Raw genomic sequence first — 17,897 nt, 5'->3', positions numbered from 1 at the left:
TCTCAGCGATAGCTAGGAGTGGTGGTGGTGGCATAGCGTGTGAGGAGAGTCTACATAGCTGGAGAATCAGGTAGCAAGGGTGCCAATATCCGGACTGATAAGGCATGCGGGGCTTCCAGGTTTAAGGATTTAGGAAGCAAATAGAATAATCTGGGTCGGGGTTCAGATGATATGTCTGAGTGAATTTGGTCCTGAATAGAGGCAGGGAGTTCCTTAACAGGTGGTGTAGTTTCTTTTGGAATTCTAAAATGGGATCAGAGGAAAGAGGTCTGTAAAATGTGGTGGTGTAGAGTTGTCTAGCTGTCTCCTGTTCATAGCCTGACTTATTCATGGTGACAACAGCACCCCCTTTGTCAGCTGGCTTGATTATAATGTCCCAGTTGTTTTGGAGATTCTGGACAGCATAGCGTTCAGCACAGTTGAAATTGTGTTTAATTTGGTGTTGTCCGCATATAATGTCAGTCTGTGCACAAGTTGCAGAAGCATTGTATGTACAAATCTAGACTGTCACAGTGACTGTCAGGGGAAGTCCATTTAGATATTGCTTCATTTGGTGTTGGGCATAATGTCAGTCTGTGCATGGTTGCAGAAGCATTGTATATAGAAATATAGACCATCATTAATCCTTATTAGTCCCTTTTTATGTGGTGAAAGGTGAGGCACAGAGAAGGCCAATTTCTTGTTCCAAAACACAGAGCAAGCACATTGGCAGAGCCAGAAATAGAACCTTAAGGGCTGGCCTCCCAGTTCCCCACTTTGGGCATTATTCGCAGCCATAAATAAAACCCAGAAACCCCAGCACCTAGCCCCCTGGTCTGAACATTCAGACACTTCCCAGTATCCTTGGCAGCATCTGTGTAGAGATGTAGTAAAGAATTCTGGGGTGAATTTGTGCTGGAAACAAGCAACTGAGCAGAAACAGGGTCTCGTCCTCTTAGTGCAGGGGTGAGCAGCTAAAATAGCATGAAGAGCCATTTGTTCCAATTTTTTAAAAAACTCAATAATTGAAGTCACCATGCATGAGAATATGAGATGGCCCTTAATAAATGTTAAATCCTTTATAAATAATGTCAAACCATAATTTTTATAACCCCTATTTTAAGAGCAGCACACACACAAATGATTAAATATCAAAACAAAAAGCAGTAAAGTAGCACTTTAAAGACTAGCAAAATAGTTTATTAGGTGAGCTTCGTGGGACAGAGCCACTTCTCTGTCCCACGAAGCTCACCTAATAAACTATTTTGCTAGCCTTTGAAGTGCTACTTGACTGCTTTTTGTTTTGATAGTGTAATGATTTAATATGTTTCCTGCAGGATGTTCACAAACTTTTTACATATTCTATTTCCTCACACTTTACATGTGTGTTTGTACCACTGTCTTCCTGACTTTCACTTCTGAACCTTCTCTCTCTCTGGAGAATGCTAGGGGTAGTTATCCAAAATTTTGAGATCACGTATCATTTGCTATTTAGAAATGAGTTGTTCTTTTTTTGGCTTTTAGATATTCACCATTTATCAAAAATAATGAGGAGGGGTTTTTGGTTTTTTACTTTGCAATTATGATGTTGGCAGCCACAAAGAAGTCCTTAAAGACTTGCATGCAGCTCCAGAGGCGCAGGTTGCAGACCCCTGTTTTAGTGTAAGAAACAAGGAAGGTGAAGGAAGGATGGCTTGCATATGTGGCAGAGAGAGAAGCCAATGGGACAAGGAGGTACCTAATCCTGCCTGCACTTGCAGGTACACACTAGCATAGAGTTTATTCTTCTTACAAGCCCCATTTCAGTTTGTAACAGCAATAAACCAGGTCTATTGGATTGCAACAACAGACAAATAAAGTAACACCCTCTCCCACCCCCACATTGCTGCTCTCACCTACATGCTGCCTTAGCTTACTATTGAAGCCCTTGGCACCATATATCTCCACTGTATTCTACGTAGCTTCCCACTGAACCCCCTTCCATCACAACCATACCTTGTAACCTTTCATGGCTTCCCAGTGAACCCCGGGGGCAACAAAGTCCTGGTCTCCAGATTGCTATAGCTTTCTGCTGAACCCTTATGGCACCACAACTACCATCTGTACACTGCCATAGCTTCCTATCAGTATCACAGCCCTCTCCTACACCCTGCTGTATCTTCCCACTGAGCACACGTGGCATCACAGCCCTCACCTGCACCCTGATAAAGCTTCCCCTGGAACCCTCCTGGTAACATCATCCTCCATCCCTTACACTCTGCCACACCTTCCCATGGAACTCCCGGGCATTATGATTCCTCCCTGCACCCTGTCATAGCTTCCCACTGTACCCCATCATTCTCACCCTCTGCCCCCTACACCCTGCCATAGCTTCCCACTGCACCTCCTGTCATTATCACCCTCTGTCCCCTACGTCACACCATAGCTTCCCGCTGAACCCGTCATTATCATCCTCTGTCCCCGACATCCCGCCATGGCTTCTAACTGCACACCCTGGCTTACCGCCCTGCTGCCCTAGTTTACTCCTGAACTGCGCCCTACATTGGCCCCACAGCCCCTCCCCCACGCACTAGCGCCCTGCGTCCACTCCAACCGCAGCACAACGCAATGATAGTCATCTCTGCACCCCCAGTAGCCAAATCCTGCCGCTCCAGACCCCATTGGCCAATCGGATCACAGGTCGGGAGCGTTCTGACCAACCAGAGAGCCAGCGGCCCTCAAGAAACACCGCCCCTCGCGCCGCTTCTCTTCTTAGCCTGTGGCTTTGAGGTTTGCTTTTGGCAGTTGGGGCCGTTGAGAGGTGGGTTCAGTGCGCAGGCGCAAATGGTCACTCGCTCATCTCTCTCCGTAAGGGAGGCGCAAGTGGGTAGCCTTCCGGAGACACGGAGGGGTAAGTTCGGGCTCCCGGCTATGGTAAGGGCGGCTGGCGGCGGGAAGAGAAAGCCCTACGGGGCGTAGGGAGCCTGCCCTCCCCGTCTTCTGACAGGAGGGTTGGATCCTTCCACCTGCGCCGTCCCTGGCCGACACCCCAGACCTGGAGGGGGCGTGTCCTCATGAATCCTGCAGGCAAAACATGGGCGCTGGTGGGTGCTCCGTCCTCTATCCCCAAGTACCTGGTACGGTGCGCTCGCCTTGTTCCACTCGCCTCCCCGCAGTAGGTTGGGGCCGGGCAGGGAGGTGCCCTTGCCTGGGGACGCTTGTACGCCGCGGGCAGTGCCCGACGCCGCTTCCCCGAGCGGTGCTGGGCTGAGCACAGGTGAGCACTGTTCATTTTCAGCCCGGAGGTGGCTAAGTTGTACTGGAAGAGAAACTTATCCCCTTGGTGGTAGTGCGTGGGGAGCCTCGGGGCCCGTTTGCGTGGCAGGGGTTTGCCGAATAAATGCGGTGGCCGTGAGCGAGACGTGTCTGCGCAAGATGGACAGTAGAGTCGTGGTCGGTTAGTGACATACGTTGGGAATGAAAGTGTAGCGCAGCCAGCTCTGTCACAATCCGTCTGTGAAACGTATGTATTCCTGGTGAGGCTTTTGCAAGTCAGTGTCACATGGTGGGGCAAGCCAGAAACTGATACCGATTTTTCCTTTCCCCGTATTTTGTTTCTATTCCTGTGAAACGAGTGTTGTGTAAATTACATGGATTTGCATATTCTGAAATTAGATTGCCAGTGCAACAAGAAGTCCTGTGGCACCTTACATCAAGAGAGGAGATGTTCGCAACTCCACGTTAACTGCCGGTAATGGGCCACATCCACCCTGACTGAATAGACCTTGTCAGCTATGGCCCTCCCCTTGACTGAAACGCCTCTGTAAATCCTCCTGGGAACTCTCTTTTCTCTCCCTCTCCTCCCCCCCCCCCCCCCCCCCGCCGCTCTCATGCATCTGACGAAGGTCTTTGCCCATGAAAGCTTATGTTCCAAAATATCTGTTAGTCTATAAAGTGCCACAGGACTTCATTTTGGTTTTGAAGATACAGACTAACTCGGCTACCTCTCTGATAGTTTGCCACTGTATTTCATAATACTTCATCTTGCAGTGACATGATTACTAGCTTTTATGGGAGTATGTGAATCATAAAGAAGCTTCCTTAAACTTCATATGTTATAGGAAGCAATGTTCTTTTGACTGTCAACTAGTTTAGATTCCAGTTCTAGTTTTTTAATTTTTTGTATGCAAATCTATTTTAAAGATGTATCCGTGAGTGTGCTATTGGATTTTTGTTGTGAATTCAAACATTCCCCAGTAGTATTGTGAACTCAAATGCAACACATGGTATTAACGGATGTTAACTAGGAAGTGAAAATGGCTAGTCTAGTTTCACTTTTCCAAACTGAATGCAACAAAAAGTGAAAATAGCCTAGAAAGGGATTCCAACATCACTAATACCACCACTTCAGCTTCTTAATAGAGGCAAGGTGAATTATTTTAGCACTTATCACCTGTAAAGGCAGTTCAAAACATTTTGGTTCTAACATTTAGCTACAGTTGTCAACTTCTTACTTAAAGAATAATCAACGTTTTGTATCCTATTCCTGTGAAACAATTCTCGAATGGAAAAATCAGCATGTAATAAGTATACAGACCCACTGTGTGTGTGTGTGTGTGTGTGTCTCTCTCTCATATGTGTATATATATATCACTTATTTAACAACTAAAAATAAAAGAGAGTTTAGAAAACTGCTTGCCTGTGACATTGCTATCATGGCATACTGCAGAATCTAAGGTTTTGTTTGTACTGGAAACTTTTGTACTTCTGTAGCTACTTATACTACCTAGTGCAACAACTGATATCTAGACAGACTATTAGTCTTGATCTTCTTCTAGCGGAAGTTGCTAACCTAAAGAATTTGAGGATAGGCTGAAAGTATACTCTCTACAAAACATTGATCCTCAGGGGTTGCAAGAGCTTTAATTGTGGCACTCAGAAGATTTTGGAATAGTTTTGCCAAACTTCTTGTTCAAACAGAACCCATTTTAAGTCAGATTTTTGCATTGAAATTATGGCTTCTTAGAGGTCAACATGTTTATTTCACTGTGCTAATTAGTTCACCCACCTTTCATTACACTACTCACAATTTGGGTGGATTGATTTGAATCAAGGCAGTTTAAATCAATCAAGTTACCAAAAAAAGCTAAGACTGGCTGTCTATACCTTGGTGCACTTAATATTGAAATAAGTTCCATTGAACTCACTGGTATTTTGAGAAAGCCAGGATAGAATGGGGCTTCTCTAGGGGTAGAAGTGGGTGGTGGGGGGGAAAAAATCTATGGGAGGACACTAAGTACACCTATGTTTTTGAGAGCAATGCCAATTATACAGGTACCTTAGCACTTTCCATTATAACCTGTCTTTAATTGCTTCTCCCTCTTTGGCAAATTGTTGGGGCTGATTTTATTTTTTTCATGCTTGATCTCCACTTATGGCTTTATTTAGGGTTTTTTTTTTTTAAACTTCAACCAAAATCCCTATATTAAAGAGAAAATGGGTAGCTTGATACCATCAGGGTTTGAAATGGATACTTCAAACTTGGCAGGGAAAATGGTGTTCTGGTAAAGGATGTACCATTTACTGCCCCTTACTTAGTTAAACCATGAAACACCCAGAATTGCCTCTTGCACATGTGCAGTGCTGCTTGTCTGAAGCATGCTGTTTAATCTTCAAGCAATATGGCTAGATTAGCCTGTGCTTTAGGAACATGTCATCTGATTTTTGCATGAGGAGTTGTGCAGTTGAAAACTTCACATCCCCACTTTTTTTTTTTTTAAAGCAATTAGACAATCCTAATCCTTCCTACTCTTCTTCAGGCCATCCAGGCTAAATTGGAGCACATCCTGGCTATGTCTACACATGAAGCCAACATCGAAATAGCTTATTTCGATGTAGCAACATCGAAATAGGCTATTTCGATGAATAACGTCTACACGTCCTCCAGGGCTGGCAACGTCGATGTTCAACTTCGACGTTGCACGGCACCACATCGAAATAGGCGCTGCGAGGGTACGTCTACACGCCAAAGTAGCACACATCGAAATAAGGGTGCCAGGCACAGCTGCAGACAGGGTCACAGGGCGGACTCAACAGCAAGCTGCTCCCTTAAAGGGCCCCTCCCAGACACAGTTGCACTAAACAACACAAGATACACAGAGCTGACAACTGGTTGCAGACCCTGTGCCTGCAGCATGGATCCCCAGCTGCCGCAGCAGCAGCCAGAAGCCAGAAGCCCTGGGCTAAGGGCTGCTGCCCACGGTGACCATAGAGCCCCGCAGGGGCTGGAGAGAGAGCATCTCTCAACCCCCCAGCTGATGGCCGCCATGGAGGACCCGGCAATTTCGATGTTGCGGGATGCAGATCGTCTACACGGTCCCTACTTCGACGTTGAACGTCGAAGTAGGGCGCTATTCCGATCCCCTCATGAGGTTAGCGACTTCGACGTCTCACCGCCTAACGTCGAAGTTAACTTCGAAATAGCGCCCGACGTGTGTAGCCGCAACGGGCGTTATTTCGAAGTTAGTGCCGCTACTTCGAAGTAGCGTGCACGTGTAGACACAGCTCCTCTGTGATCTAGGCCCAGTTGATGCCTGTGTGTTACGTAAGCTTGTAAAAATATGCCTTTAGAACTTGCACTCCTTTTTTTTTTTTTTTTTCTCGATTGGTCTGGTGATCACCTTATGCTACAGGATTGAAAAACCTGACTTGTAAGAGTATTTTTCAGTCCTGAAAGCCTTAGATTTTTTGGGAATAAAATTTGCTGCCACCACCCAAGTAGTAATAAGGAAACCAGGGAGAGACTACTTGGGAAATCTCAGTCCCAAAAGTAAAAACCAGGACACAAACATTAACCAGTACCAAGTTAATAAAAAGAAAGAGAGCTTTTATTACAACAATATTCATGTTGAAAGCCTCATGACTAGATGGAAGAGTCACAGAGTAAAACACATTGGGCGGGGGGGGGGTCTCCACCATAGGCCTAGAACTTAGTTACAAGAGGAGTAAAAGAACATTTCTAAAATGTGCGCAGACATCAGATCTAACGGATCTATGTAAACTTTACCCTACTTACAGGAGATGGAGGGCCTGTTCTTGGAAGGAGATATTCTGTGTCTCTCCCCCTCATGGCTGGAAAGAAGAAGCAAAAGCAGAGAACAGAAGAGGGAGGAGCCCAAATTCAATTCTTACCTATATTCCTATAGGCCAACCCCACCTGGCTAAGGAGGTTAACCCTTTTACTCCCAGGCTGCTGGCTAACCCACATGATCATGACACATGGGTTGGTGGTTTCCGACCCAAAAAGGGTTCCCTACCTGTTTAACTTGTTCTGTCTTTACAGTTGTCAAAAATAGGATGACTAGTCTATAGTGTCCTGGATGTAAAAGTTAAATTACTCATCTGTTTACCTGAACACTTGTGTCAGTTCTGCTACTATTGATATTCATGACATTTTACCTCTGACTTTAGTGAATCCACGATTGGATTGCAGTTAAAACTCCCTGGAAAAATGAGTGCAAAATTTTAAATCTTTAGCATAGCTACTTAAGCCATCTGTAGTGTAACGTTGCATATATAATATCTATTTTTTTTTTTAATTTTTCAGGTATATCTGATTGGCTGCTGGTAATACTTTGAAATGATGTCGGCAATTAACTTAATGTTAACATCCTTTCTTTCTGGAATTATATCCTGTTATGGTGGCAATCCTAACTATGATTCAATACAGAAGTTACTCCTGGTGTCCTTTGATGGTTTCAGGGCTGACTATCTGAAAAACTATAGTCTTCCTCATCTCTGGGAGTTCATTGAGGATGGCGTGTTGGTAGAACATGTCACAAATGCTTTTATCACAAAAACTTTCCCAAACCATTACAGCATAGTGACAGGCTTAAATGAAGAGAGCCATGGCATTGTGGCTAATCAAATGTACGAAGAAGATACAAAGAAGAAATTTTCACAGTTGGATGATAAAGATCCTTCTTGGTGGAATGAGGCAACTCCTATCTGGGTTACAAATCAGCAGCAAGAAAATAGAAGAAGTGCTGCTGCAATGTGGCCTGGGACTGATGTAAAAATTAACAACACTCTACCTTATTATTTTATGAAGTATAATTATTCAGTAGCCTTTGAGGAGAGAATGGAGAACATTACTATGTGGCTGAACAACTCTAACCCACCAGTTACTTTTGCTACACTTTACTGGGAAGAACCAGATGCAGGAGGGCATAAATATGGACCAGGAGATAAAAAGAATATGAGCAAAGTCTTAGAACAAGTGGATAACCACATTGGTTCGCTTATGTTAAAACTCAAGGCACTGGGATTGTGGGAGAACATTAATGTCATAATTACAAGTGATCATGGGATGACCCAGTGCTCTGTGGAAAAGCTGATTATACTGGACAATTGCATTGGCCGCGGTAACTACACTCTAGTAGATCAGACTCCAGTTGCTGCAATACTGCCAAAAAAAAGTATGTATATTTTTCAGTTTTATATACTGTTCATGTTAAATTTTGTTTCTGTTCTTCCTGGAAATTCATATTATGATGTATTTCTCATAGGAATTATGAACACAGTGCAGTTCTTGTTGAATTCAGTTAAAAAGTAAGTTTAATGCAGGGGTGGCCAACCAGCAAGGGTCTAAGTCACAGATAGGCGGTGTTTACACTAGATGCAATCTGTCTACAGAAGTCTCTGTTGGAAGGGATGTTCTGAGAAAATGTATGTGTAGACGCACTCTGTCAACAGAAGTGTATTGATCTTTCAATCTGTTATGTCGACAAAAGGGCCCCCTGGAGTTTCTACACGCCTTTTTGATGTTTCTATCGACAAAACACGTTTTATGGGTAGAGGTCAGTTTTTTTTGTTTTTTTTTTTTTTGTTGACAAAACCCTCTAGTGTAGCCACAGACCTAAATAAATTTATAATACATGGCTCTTTTTTCACTCTAAATATATATGTGGCTCAATGCCCTCCCCCCTCCCCCAGAGCAAGGCACCCCCAGTCCCCTGCTCAGATTCAATGCTGGTAACTCACTGGAGCCCCTGTCACCACATGCTTTGCCAGCCATTGGGGCACGCATGCAGAGCAGCAGATGGTGCTCTCCGTGCATGGCTCCAAGCAGGAGCCGCATTTAATTGCTCAAAAAGCCACAGGTTGGCCATCCCTGGTTTAATGAATAAACTAGGAGTACTGTATTTAGAATACCAATTGGGCTCTGGTAATGAAGAGCACTTGTGAACAGCTTAGATTTACCCTGCCTGCTGTATAGGTTTGGATGTTAGTGATGTCTCTGATGCACCTTATTCTTAACTAGTGAGGGATTCTCCGAAAATTGCTAAATCAACTTTGTATCTTTTTAGGGGGGAAAAAAAGTGTTCTCGGAATTATTTGTGGGAAGTTCTGTGGCCTGTATTACATAGGAAATCAGACCAGATGATGACAATGGTTCCGTCTAAACTTGGAATCTATTCATGCTATTTTTAGTTGCTGTCATTTAGTCAGTAATCACAATAATGATCACTGTGTAAATATCTAGCTTCACTGGGGATTGAAAAATAACATTTGTGTATGATCTTCAACCAAAATTTTGTCTTTCATCCCATTTCAGTTAGTCTGATCAGTTTTAAGACTTGATCGATTTTTAAGCTAAAACCAACACTATCTGAAAGCTGGCTTCCCTCCGTTAATACTAATCATGTCTGATGACTACCAATATGGGGCAACAATTAATGTAATTGATATTTTTCTGATAATCATTTTTTAACTTAAATGCAAGGTTCACCTTCTAAAAAAAATCCAGTCAACTATGATTGAATTTGAGGAAGAATATACTTATTTGTACCTAAACTTTTGGTTCTCTCCACAACAAACTCTGAGATGCCATTGAAGTTTTGAAGGTGAGCATAGTTAAAGCAGAAATAAAAGTTGAACACCTCAGCACTCAATCGGGGTGAAACACCCTATCATTTGGCTTAAAAGAATATAAGTTTTACTGAGTTTGCTTATAGATAATTCAATGGACAAACCACAGACTACTGAATAGTTTGTTTCATGTGCTATTTTCTTTGCAGACAAAACATATGTATATAACTTATTGAAAAACTGTAGCACGTCCATGAAGGTGTATCTTAAAGAAGAAATTCCAGACAGGTTTCATTACCGTCACAATAAGCGCATTCAACCCATAATATTGGTTGCAGACGAGGGCTGGACAATTGTACAAAATGGGTCACTTCCAAAATGTAAGTGGTTTTCATCCTTAAGGGTTGTGGTGGCTTGTATTGTTGAACTCCTTCTCCCACCCCCCACTGTAGGAGTACCCCATTGCCTCAGTCACTGACCAGTAAACCAGTCCTGTGAATATTAAACTGATAAGCATAGGGTTAGACAAATTAAATGACCAGTGAATAAAATAAATGGGAAGAGCTTGGGAATACAGAGTTGTACCACCACCAAGCTTATATGCATAAATCAGCAGTAACAGTGGTCACAATAGCTACTAGTTAAGGACAATTTTAGACCAATATGTTCAGTGAGATGTACTGCAAGCAGTTAGTTCTGTATACAGTCTTCCCCCACCTTAAGAGGGTAATTTGTTCCTGGAAAAACTTCTCTTAGGGTGAATTCTTGTAAGTTGAAAATGTAATTACCATTAATTTCAATGGGGAAAAAAGTTATGCATTCCTGAGCCCCAAAATTTACACCCATTTACACTAAAACAACACCAAATCCCATTAAAATGAAAACAATTACTTCAATAGTTAGGTTGTGTTATGATCACTAATGTTAACAAGGCATTTTCCCTTCACTAATTACTCTACAATATGTCTGTTTACCTGCAGAGATGGGGAATGGAAATCGAAGAGCTCCTGGGAGGGGGGCGGTGCAAAGCCAGGTAGCTGCCAGCAGCTGCAGAAGCAGGGCTGGCACAAGGGAGCGGGCAGAGCAGAGCAGGGCATGGGGAGGTGGCCCGGCCTGAGTGCAGCTTAGGTTAAGTGGGGAGGGGGCAGTGTCAGGGGCTGGCCGTGCGGGGAGCTGGGTAGGCACAGGAGGCCCCCAGTTGGCAAGGGGCAATGCATCGCTCGTGTGGGGCTGCATGGCAGAGAGGCCCCGCCAGCAGCGGCCGAGGCGCTAAATGCAAAGGAACGCTGCAGGTGGCAAGCGGTGCCCAAGGCATGACTGTGCCTGGCAGGCAGCAGCTGCCCCCTAGCCACCCAGGGAGCGAGCGCCAGGGGTGGGGCTGGGATGGGCTGCGCGCCCAGCAGCCATGTCTCGCAGGAGCACTTGGGAGCCTGCGGCTGCCAGCTGGGCTGGGGCATGCCGCTGCTGCAGAGCAGAGGCGGAGCCCCAGACCAGCCATAGGTAAAGGCTGGGCCGGGGGCTCGGAGAGACGCGCCAGGCAGGATGCAGCTGCGGGCAGCCATTGCCTGGAGTTGCAGCCTTTCTCCTGCTGCAGGGCGTTCACATACCACTGAGGCGCGCAAATTGAAATCGGTCCTTGTAAAGTCGAGGGAATGCCTTGTAAGATGAGGTAGGGGTTTTAAATCAAACTCCTTGTAAACCTGAATTCTCATAACCCAAATGGGTGTATCTTGGGGTATGACTGTAGTTGGATAACCTAAAAGGAAAAGTACAGTAAACCCTCAATCTCATGCTCGTTTTTTCCCCCTCCCAGCTGTGCTCACCACCCACACAGGGCTCCAGCTCACCACCCCTCACACCTGGCTTCAGCTCATACAACCTCCCGACCCCCGGTTCACACTCCCCACCCCCGTTGGCTTTCTACCAGTGTACGGCCCCTGTTCAAACCCTCTGCAGCCTGGCTCACCACCTAAGCACTACTCCAGCTCATCACCCCTGCTTTCAGTTCAGCCACTACCCCACCCTGTGCAGCCATGGCTCAACTCCACCCCTTGCAGCCCAAACTCACCCCAAGCTTAATTTCCCCCCCCCCCATAGCCCCTACAATGGCCCCAACCCACCGCCAGCCTTAACCCTCCCCCAACTGCCCCATCCCCCCAAGCCCATGACTTACCTTTCAAAAGAAGCTCCAGGTGCTCCTGCTGCTTCCCCAGCTTCAGAATGTGCCTTCCGCTGGGTGAAAAAAGCCACCCCCCCCCCCCCACCTTATGTGAAATTTGAGTTATGTAATGGTGCATAGGAACAGAGCCCTCGCATAAATGGAGGCTTTTACTCTAAGCTTAGTGCTGCATTTTGTCTTAAGTCAGTGTAGTATGTCTCATGATGGTACCTTTTGTGGCAGTGGCAAAGTTCCAGAGCATTATCATCTTGATGGATCTGACCATAACTGGTGTTTTTTCCATAGAGAATAACTTTAAAATTGTCATCTGTGCTGTTGCCTCATTATCAGTTTCATCGACATTCCTTTATAGAATACTAGAAGAATTACCCAGCACTGCTTAGGTCCTTAATTTAATTTTTTTTCTACATTATTGCTCTGAGGTGGGGCTGTGGATGAGGGGTTCTCTATGCAGGCTGCCAAAGGAAAAAGGAACATCCTAGGTCTCACCACAGCACCAGGAGAGAAGCACCTCTCCATGGCTGTGACAGCTCCAGCAGGCACAAGTGTACTTCCCCTCACTGCCTGATGAGGAGGAACAGCCATTAGTGTTCCTGTGTGAGTTGGTGGGATAGGGAGTGAGAAGAGGAGGCTTCAACCCCCCCCTACCTTCTCTAATGGGTGCCTTGAAGATGGGCCCCACCTCCAGTACTGCCCCAGCGCTCTGCCTCCCCTGCAGCTAGCCCATCACCTGTCTGGTGATTGCCTCTCATAAAAATCCATACAGGAAAAACAAAAAACAATCATTGGCCCATTTTTGTGGCCAATTAAACCAGTATGTTGCTCTAAGTTATAAGAAGAAATCCTATACTGAAGTTGATGGTCCTAGCTCTTAATGCTAGAGAGGAGTTCTTGAACAGACACATGGACAGACTCTCAAACTCTGCCAAATCTATGTTAGAGAAAGCTGTGTTCCTATGTTCTGTTTCAAGTAATTTCCTGTTAGTTGAAAATGTGAATCTCTCTGAAAAGAAGAACCCAACCATTCAGAGCTGTCTCAGTGTGGGGAGGAGGCTGTCTGGTCCCTAGGCAGCCAGCCAAATAATATGTACCGAACTACAGCAGATATGCACTTAGAGGTATATGTGGTAAGTATGCATAGCTGGCAACTTTATGAAGTCCCAAATTCTTGTAATGTTGCTTTGTTTTTCTGCTATTACTAACTACCGCTGCCACCATTTCTGTTTCTAGGACTATTAACAGATGACAGATCAGCGATGGCACTTGGTAGCAAAAACTCCCTTCAGAACAAATGAGTGTATAGAAGCAAAAGAGAAATGTTGCTTAAACAAAAGCAAGCAAGCAGTTGGAGTAAACTATTGCTTTTTACCTTCACTGATATTACAAAACTTCATAAAATAATCTTACTGGCGAGGCTGTCACTTGATCAAAATAGCATTCAAATCACAAAATCCAATGTCAAAATCTGAATTAAGGATACTGTCAAAATGCAGTTTGGACAAACTGCCACTATGAATTAGATATGTAGGATATTTGCAGAGACCCAGAGCAACTGAAAAATCCTGTGTTGCGGATGATTTACTCCGATCATAAAGACAACTGGGATGAGGACTCAGTACAGAGTCTGAATCTCTTCCAAGTTAATGTGTTGCAAACTTTGAGAGAGGACCAGTCACAATAAATAGTTCTCTTACACTTTATAAGAGTGAGCCTAAAATGTCTTGTCATGTGTCTTGCTGACCTATCCCAAAGCTTTCAAAGTTTGGAAATAGCACTAACTCTTATTATATATCCAGCCTTTTGAAGGGTTGAGGGTTCCTGATTTTTTGTGGGGGGGGGGGGGGGAGGGGGGGTCATCTTTAGACCTTGTTCACAGACCCACAGGTTGAAAACCACTGTCCTAAGTGTTCAACAGTCAGCTTAGTTCTTGTAATTTATAAGGGGCTTAGGAAGACAAACTCCTCCCTGAAAGTTGCACATGAGAAGAAACTGGAAGTGGTAAACAATTTTTAAATTGCCTTCTGGAGAATCCCAGTAACTTGTTCTCCCATTTGAGTTAGAAAGAGATGGGCAACCCTTGCAAAGAAACAATGGTATTTAATGTGCAAACAGTAACGATTGTACTGATGTGTTACACAAGTGTAAAGAAAAGACAAAAGTGTCTCTGGAACAGTTAAAGATCCCCACTATTCACTATGGTGTTTACCAATCACTCTAGCAGCAGAGAAGTGCCTTCCCCTCTGCTTCCTGAAACTCTTCAAATTCTGAGTCAAGTTGACTGTTACTGATGGCTCCAGCTGCACAAGAGGTGTCTGATTCTGAAGAGTTCAATTAATGAACCAACAGCATGAGTCAGTGAATTACAGCTGTCCTGTAAGGTGTTTGGGGATGATGGTTTCCAGAGCACTTAGGCCTTCTATAAAAGGAGCTTACTGCTGTATTGTGCATGTTCTAAATAATATGGTGCTTTGGCATTTGTTTTTCTAGAGAAACAAATGAATCACTGTAAATTAGTACACATACTTACCTTGACTGCTTTTGTTTAAAAGGGGTTATTAGCCCAGGTTTGTTCATCACATATAGACAGTCGCTTTCATACTCCAGATCTTCTGCATGAACTTGCATTTCTTTGTAGGGGGAGGGGAGGAATATACAGGCTTGCTCTAACCCAAAGAAACTTCAGCAAAGTGCACTGTTTAATTTTAAGTAGTAAGCCTTTATGAAAATATTTGTGTGGCTTTTGGGCATTAGAACAAGTGTTGCATTATTTATTGCTCCTTTTTTTTAGAAATGGACAACAGTTAAAATCATAGCTGACAGTTTGTAAGCAATTTAATTTTTTTTAGTTTAAAACATTCATTTATTAACTTTGTGTTTCTCCTTTTAGTAGGTGACCATGGTTATGACAATGCTCTCCCAAGCATGCATCCGTTCCTGGCTGCTCATGGTCCTGCTTTTCGCAAAGGCTACAAGCAGAAAACAGTTAATAATGTTGATATCTATCCAATGATGTGTCACATCCTTGGATTAAAACCTCAGCCCAATAACGGAACCTTCAGCAACACCAAGTGCTTGTTAGCTGACCAGTGGTGCATATATCTCCCTGAAGCAATTGGACTAGTTGTCGGTGTCCTCCTAGTGTTAACTACTCTGACCTGCCTTATAATAATCATGAAGAATAGAATTCCCTCTCCCCGTCCATTCTCCCGACTTCAGCTACAAGAGGATGACGATCCTTTAATTGAATAGCAGATGCAGGAAGTTCTGTCTTCACTACCACATAGATATTCGTGTCTGGAAATAAGTGGTATGCTTAATCTGCAACCTTCACTTGATCATTCTATGATGCACTTTAAGGGTACTTGCTCAAAATTGCCTATGAAGTACAGACAAAAAAAAAAAACTGTTGAACTGGTCGCCTTAGCATCTTGACTGACCGTTAAATACCAAGATTTACGAAAAAGAATCCACACTGAAGGGATACTGTGCTTCTTACTGGAAAAGGCATTTCACAAAATAAGGATGTTAATTTTGCATTCAGATATTTACACACTTGTAAAATATCAGATTCTTAGCCTCAGTACTTTGAAAATGAAACTGAGTGCATTTTATATTAAATTAAATAGTGGTGATCTCTTTACAATTCTTGCACTCATGTATTAATTGGGGGGGGGGGGGGGGAATCTGTCCTGGGTCTTAAAGTTTAAGATTAGTAGTTGTCTGGCTGGTGTAAATGGATAGTTCTGGGAAACAGGAATTACAGTTTCTTACATGCAAATAAACCAACAACAAAAATTCAGCACAATCAGTACTTCTCCCTGCAACTATAAGTAAGTTATACAATGACTTTTTTTTTTTTTTAAATGGGAAGCTCTGTCTTCAAGGTTTAAAGCTTTCTCATGATTAAAGCATGATTGTAATAACACATGAGAGTAACTTGGTTTAGCCAGTTGGGTAAGGATATGCAAAACGAATGGGATTATTTTAGGAGGATGACATACTTTTGAATCTAAACATATTACACAGTTTTATTATAAGCTAAAGGTAGTGTATTTCTTGAAAACCACTGAAGCTATCTGTAACGTGAAATTTATTATTCAAGAAGTTCTTTGTTGGTCATAGTACTTACATCTGCTCAACTGAACAATGGTTGAGTTAAACAACAAAGTGCAGTTGTCCTAACTATTGACCCATAAGGAGAACCTTGATACTTGCTGCACCCAAACATTATTCATAAGTTTGGAAATAATAGAAAAGGATGACAATGATGGCTGAGATTGCGAACAACATAAGGGTCTTGTATGCCACATAGCTTTAGATCACTTGACTAAAGCTCCTGAAGTTTGGTTGTAAGAAGTTTATCACTTAGTACCTTGAAGTAACATTGGTCTGTCATTTGTAGAAGTGACCATAGTAGCCCACCTTTCCCCTTCACAACACGTCTTTTTATTTATTTATTTTTTTTTAAAAGCCACATGCTTGGACTTTTTTTTTTTTTGGTAAAAAAAAAAAAAAAAAAAAAGTGCTTGCCTAGTCTTTAGCTAAAAAGAGAATGTTCTGCCATCAAAACTCAACTGTCTGTGTTTTTTATAATATCTGGTATTCACTCCCTTGAATGGTTCTTGTTGTAGGGTTAAACTTGTCTTTTCAAAAGTGCAGTCAAACTCATTTTACTCACGTAGAAAAAGGTGCCTATGGCAATCGGTCATCTTCAACTAAGAAAATGCTGGATTCATGACTTGTTGCTTGTATTTGGCACCAGATAAGCCAGTAGAAGCCAAAGACTAGACTGTGTACCTGATTCTTATAGCACATGATATTTTGCTTTTGCTATCATGCAGCACTGCTGAGGGTTGCCGCAAGCTGGGGGCAAATTGGGCTGCGGCCTAGCTCTCCACCCCCAGAAGTGGAGCCAAGGATGGGTCCAATCTGAAATGGCTATATTGCCATCTCTTAACTTCTGCAACTTTGATGGGGAAGGGCTTTATCTAGTCCTTCACGTTCCAGAATCGCCACCTTGAAGGGAATGGCATTATAACCTCACATGGTGAGTAACAGTGCACCTTTCCTAAAACTGAGGACTTGTGCTATAATTTAGAAAACTGAGTTTGGAAGAAGAGCTCACAGTGCTGAGAGTTGCTTTTGAATGGTGGGTGACTTGTGGATACTCCGTGACATCAGAGAGGCAAAAGGGTACTTCATTCCAGATTTCCAGGGACAGAAAGAATGGAAAATAAAGGGAATCCAGAATTAAGTATTTCTTAACAGGGGGTGTGTGTAATGTGCTTAACATCAGATTATTTTTAAATGACTAGTGCCTTATAACAATGAAATATTTATATTTTTGTTTATATGGTTTTTTGGCTCCTGTGGAAAAGATTTGTATATACAAAATAAATTTTATTGTGTCCTAATCTTTTTTTTCTTTAAACAAAAAGCACTCCATTTGATGCATCCCTTTGAACCAGAAAAGTAAATCCTCACACTGTGATTTCAAGTTGTGTGTAACTTGCATTTAGTGCAAGTTCAGTGTAGCTCAAAATCCTGCTTGCCCGGGTTCAAATCCCCCCCAGCCCAACTAAACACCCCTGCAGTGGGCTCTGATACAACACCCCTCTCACCCCTGTTCAAACCCCCACAGCTGAGTACCCCCCCCCCCAAGCTTCCATTCAAACCCCCTGCTGTGGTTCTAACTCCCAGTGCACTGCTCTGGCTCATTTCCTCGCACCCTGCACAGCTCCAGCTCAACTCCACCTCCCTATTGTCAAGAATAGTTGAATATCCAATAACCTCCTGGTCCCAGGGTTGTCAGATATGAAAGTTTACTATTGTGGGAAGGGTCCGTTCCCTTTGTCTGGCCAATTTATAGCTTTTAGTGTAGATGTAAAAA

General features: G+C 43.4%; 1 protein-coding gene across 3 annotated transcripts; it reads left to right on the top strand.

Annotated features, from left to right (window-relative positions):
• Positions 1-2,778: 2,778 nt before the first annotated feature.
• On the top strand, positions 2,779-17,072 carry ENPP4 (ectonucleotide pyrophosphatase/phosphodiesterase 4). Of its 3 annotated transcripts, none has more exons than XM_074991361.1 (4): positions 2,779-2,869; positions 7,565-8,435; positions 10,038-10,208; positions 14,895-17,072. In XM_074991361.1, exons 2-4 carry the CDS (start codon positions 7,598-7,600, stop codon positions 15,254-15,256), a joined length of 1,371 nt encoding a protein of 456 aa, XP_074847462.1. In that variant the 5' UTR covers positions 2,779-2,869; positions 7,565-7,597; the 3' UTR covers positions 15,257-17,072. The 3 variants fall into 3 exon arrangements, with proteins under 3 accessions (XP_074847462.1, XP_074847464.1, XP_074847463.1); XM_074991363.1 differs by having other exon boundaries at positions 2,854-2,892; XM_074991362.1 differs by lacking the exon at positions 2,779-2,869 and adding an exon at positions 3,104-3,235.
• The last annotated feature ends 825 nt before the right edge of the window (positions 17,073-17,897 follow it).

This window comes from Carettochelys insculpta, chromosome 3, assembly GCF_033958435.1.
Source record: "Carettochelys insculpta isolate YL-2023 chromosome 3, ASM3395843v1, whole genome shotgun sequence".
Classification (NCBI taxonomy): Eukaryota; Metazoa; Chordata; order Testudines; family Carettochelyidae; genus Carettochelys; species Carettochelys insculpta.
This window is presented reverse-complemented; position numbering and strand designations above follow the sequence as displayed.

Bases quoted from the DNA above. Each gene is read 5' to 3' on its own strand.
- ENPP4 (XM_074991361.1), top strand. From the start codon at position 7,598: ATGATGTCGGCAATTAACTTAATGTTAACATCCTTTCTTTCTGGAATT. The intron at 8,436-10,037 runs GTATGTATATTT...TTTTCTTTGCAG, and splicing joins TGCAATACTGCCAAAAAAAA to ACAAAACATATGTATATAAC. The intron at 10,209-14,894 runs GTAAGTGGTTTT...TTCTCCTTTTAG, and splicing joins AAATGGGTCACTTCCAAAAT to TAGGTGACCATGGTTATGAC.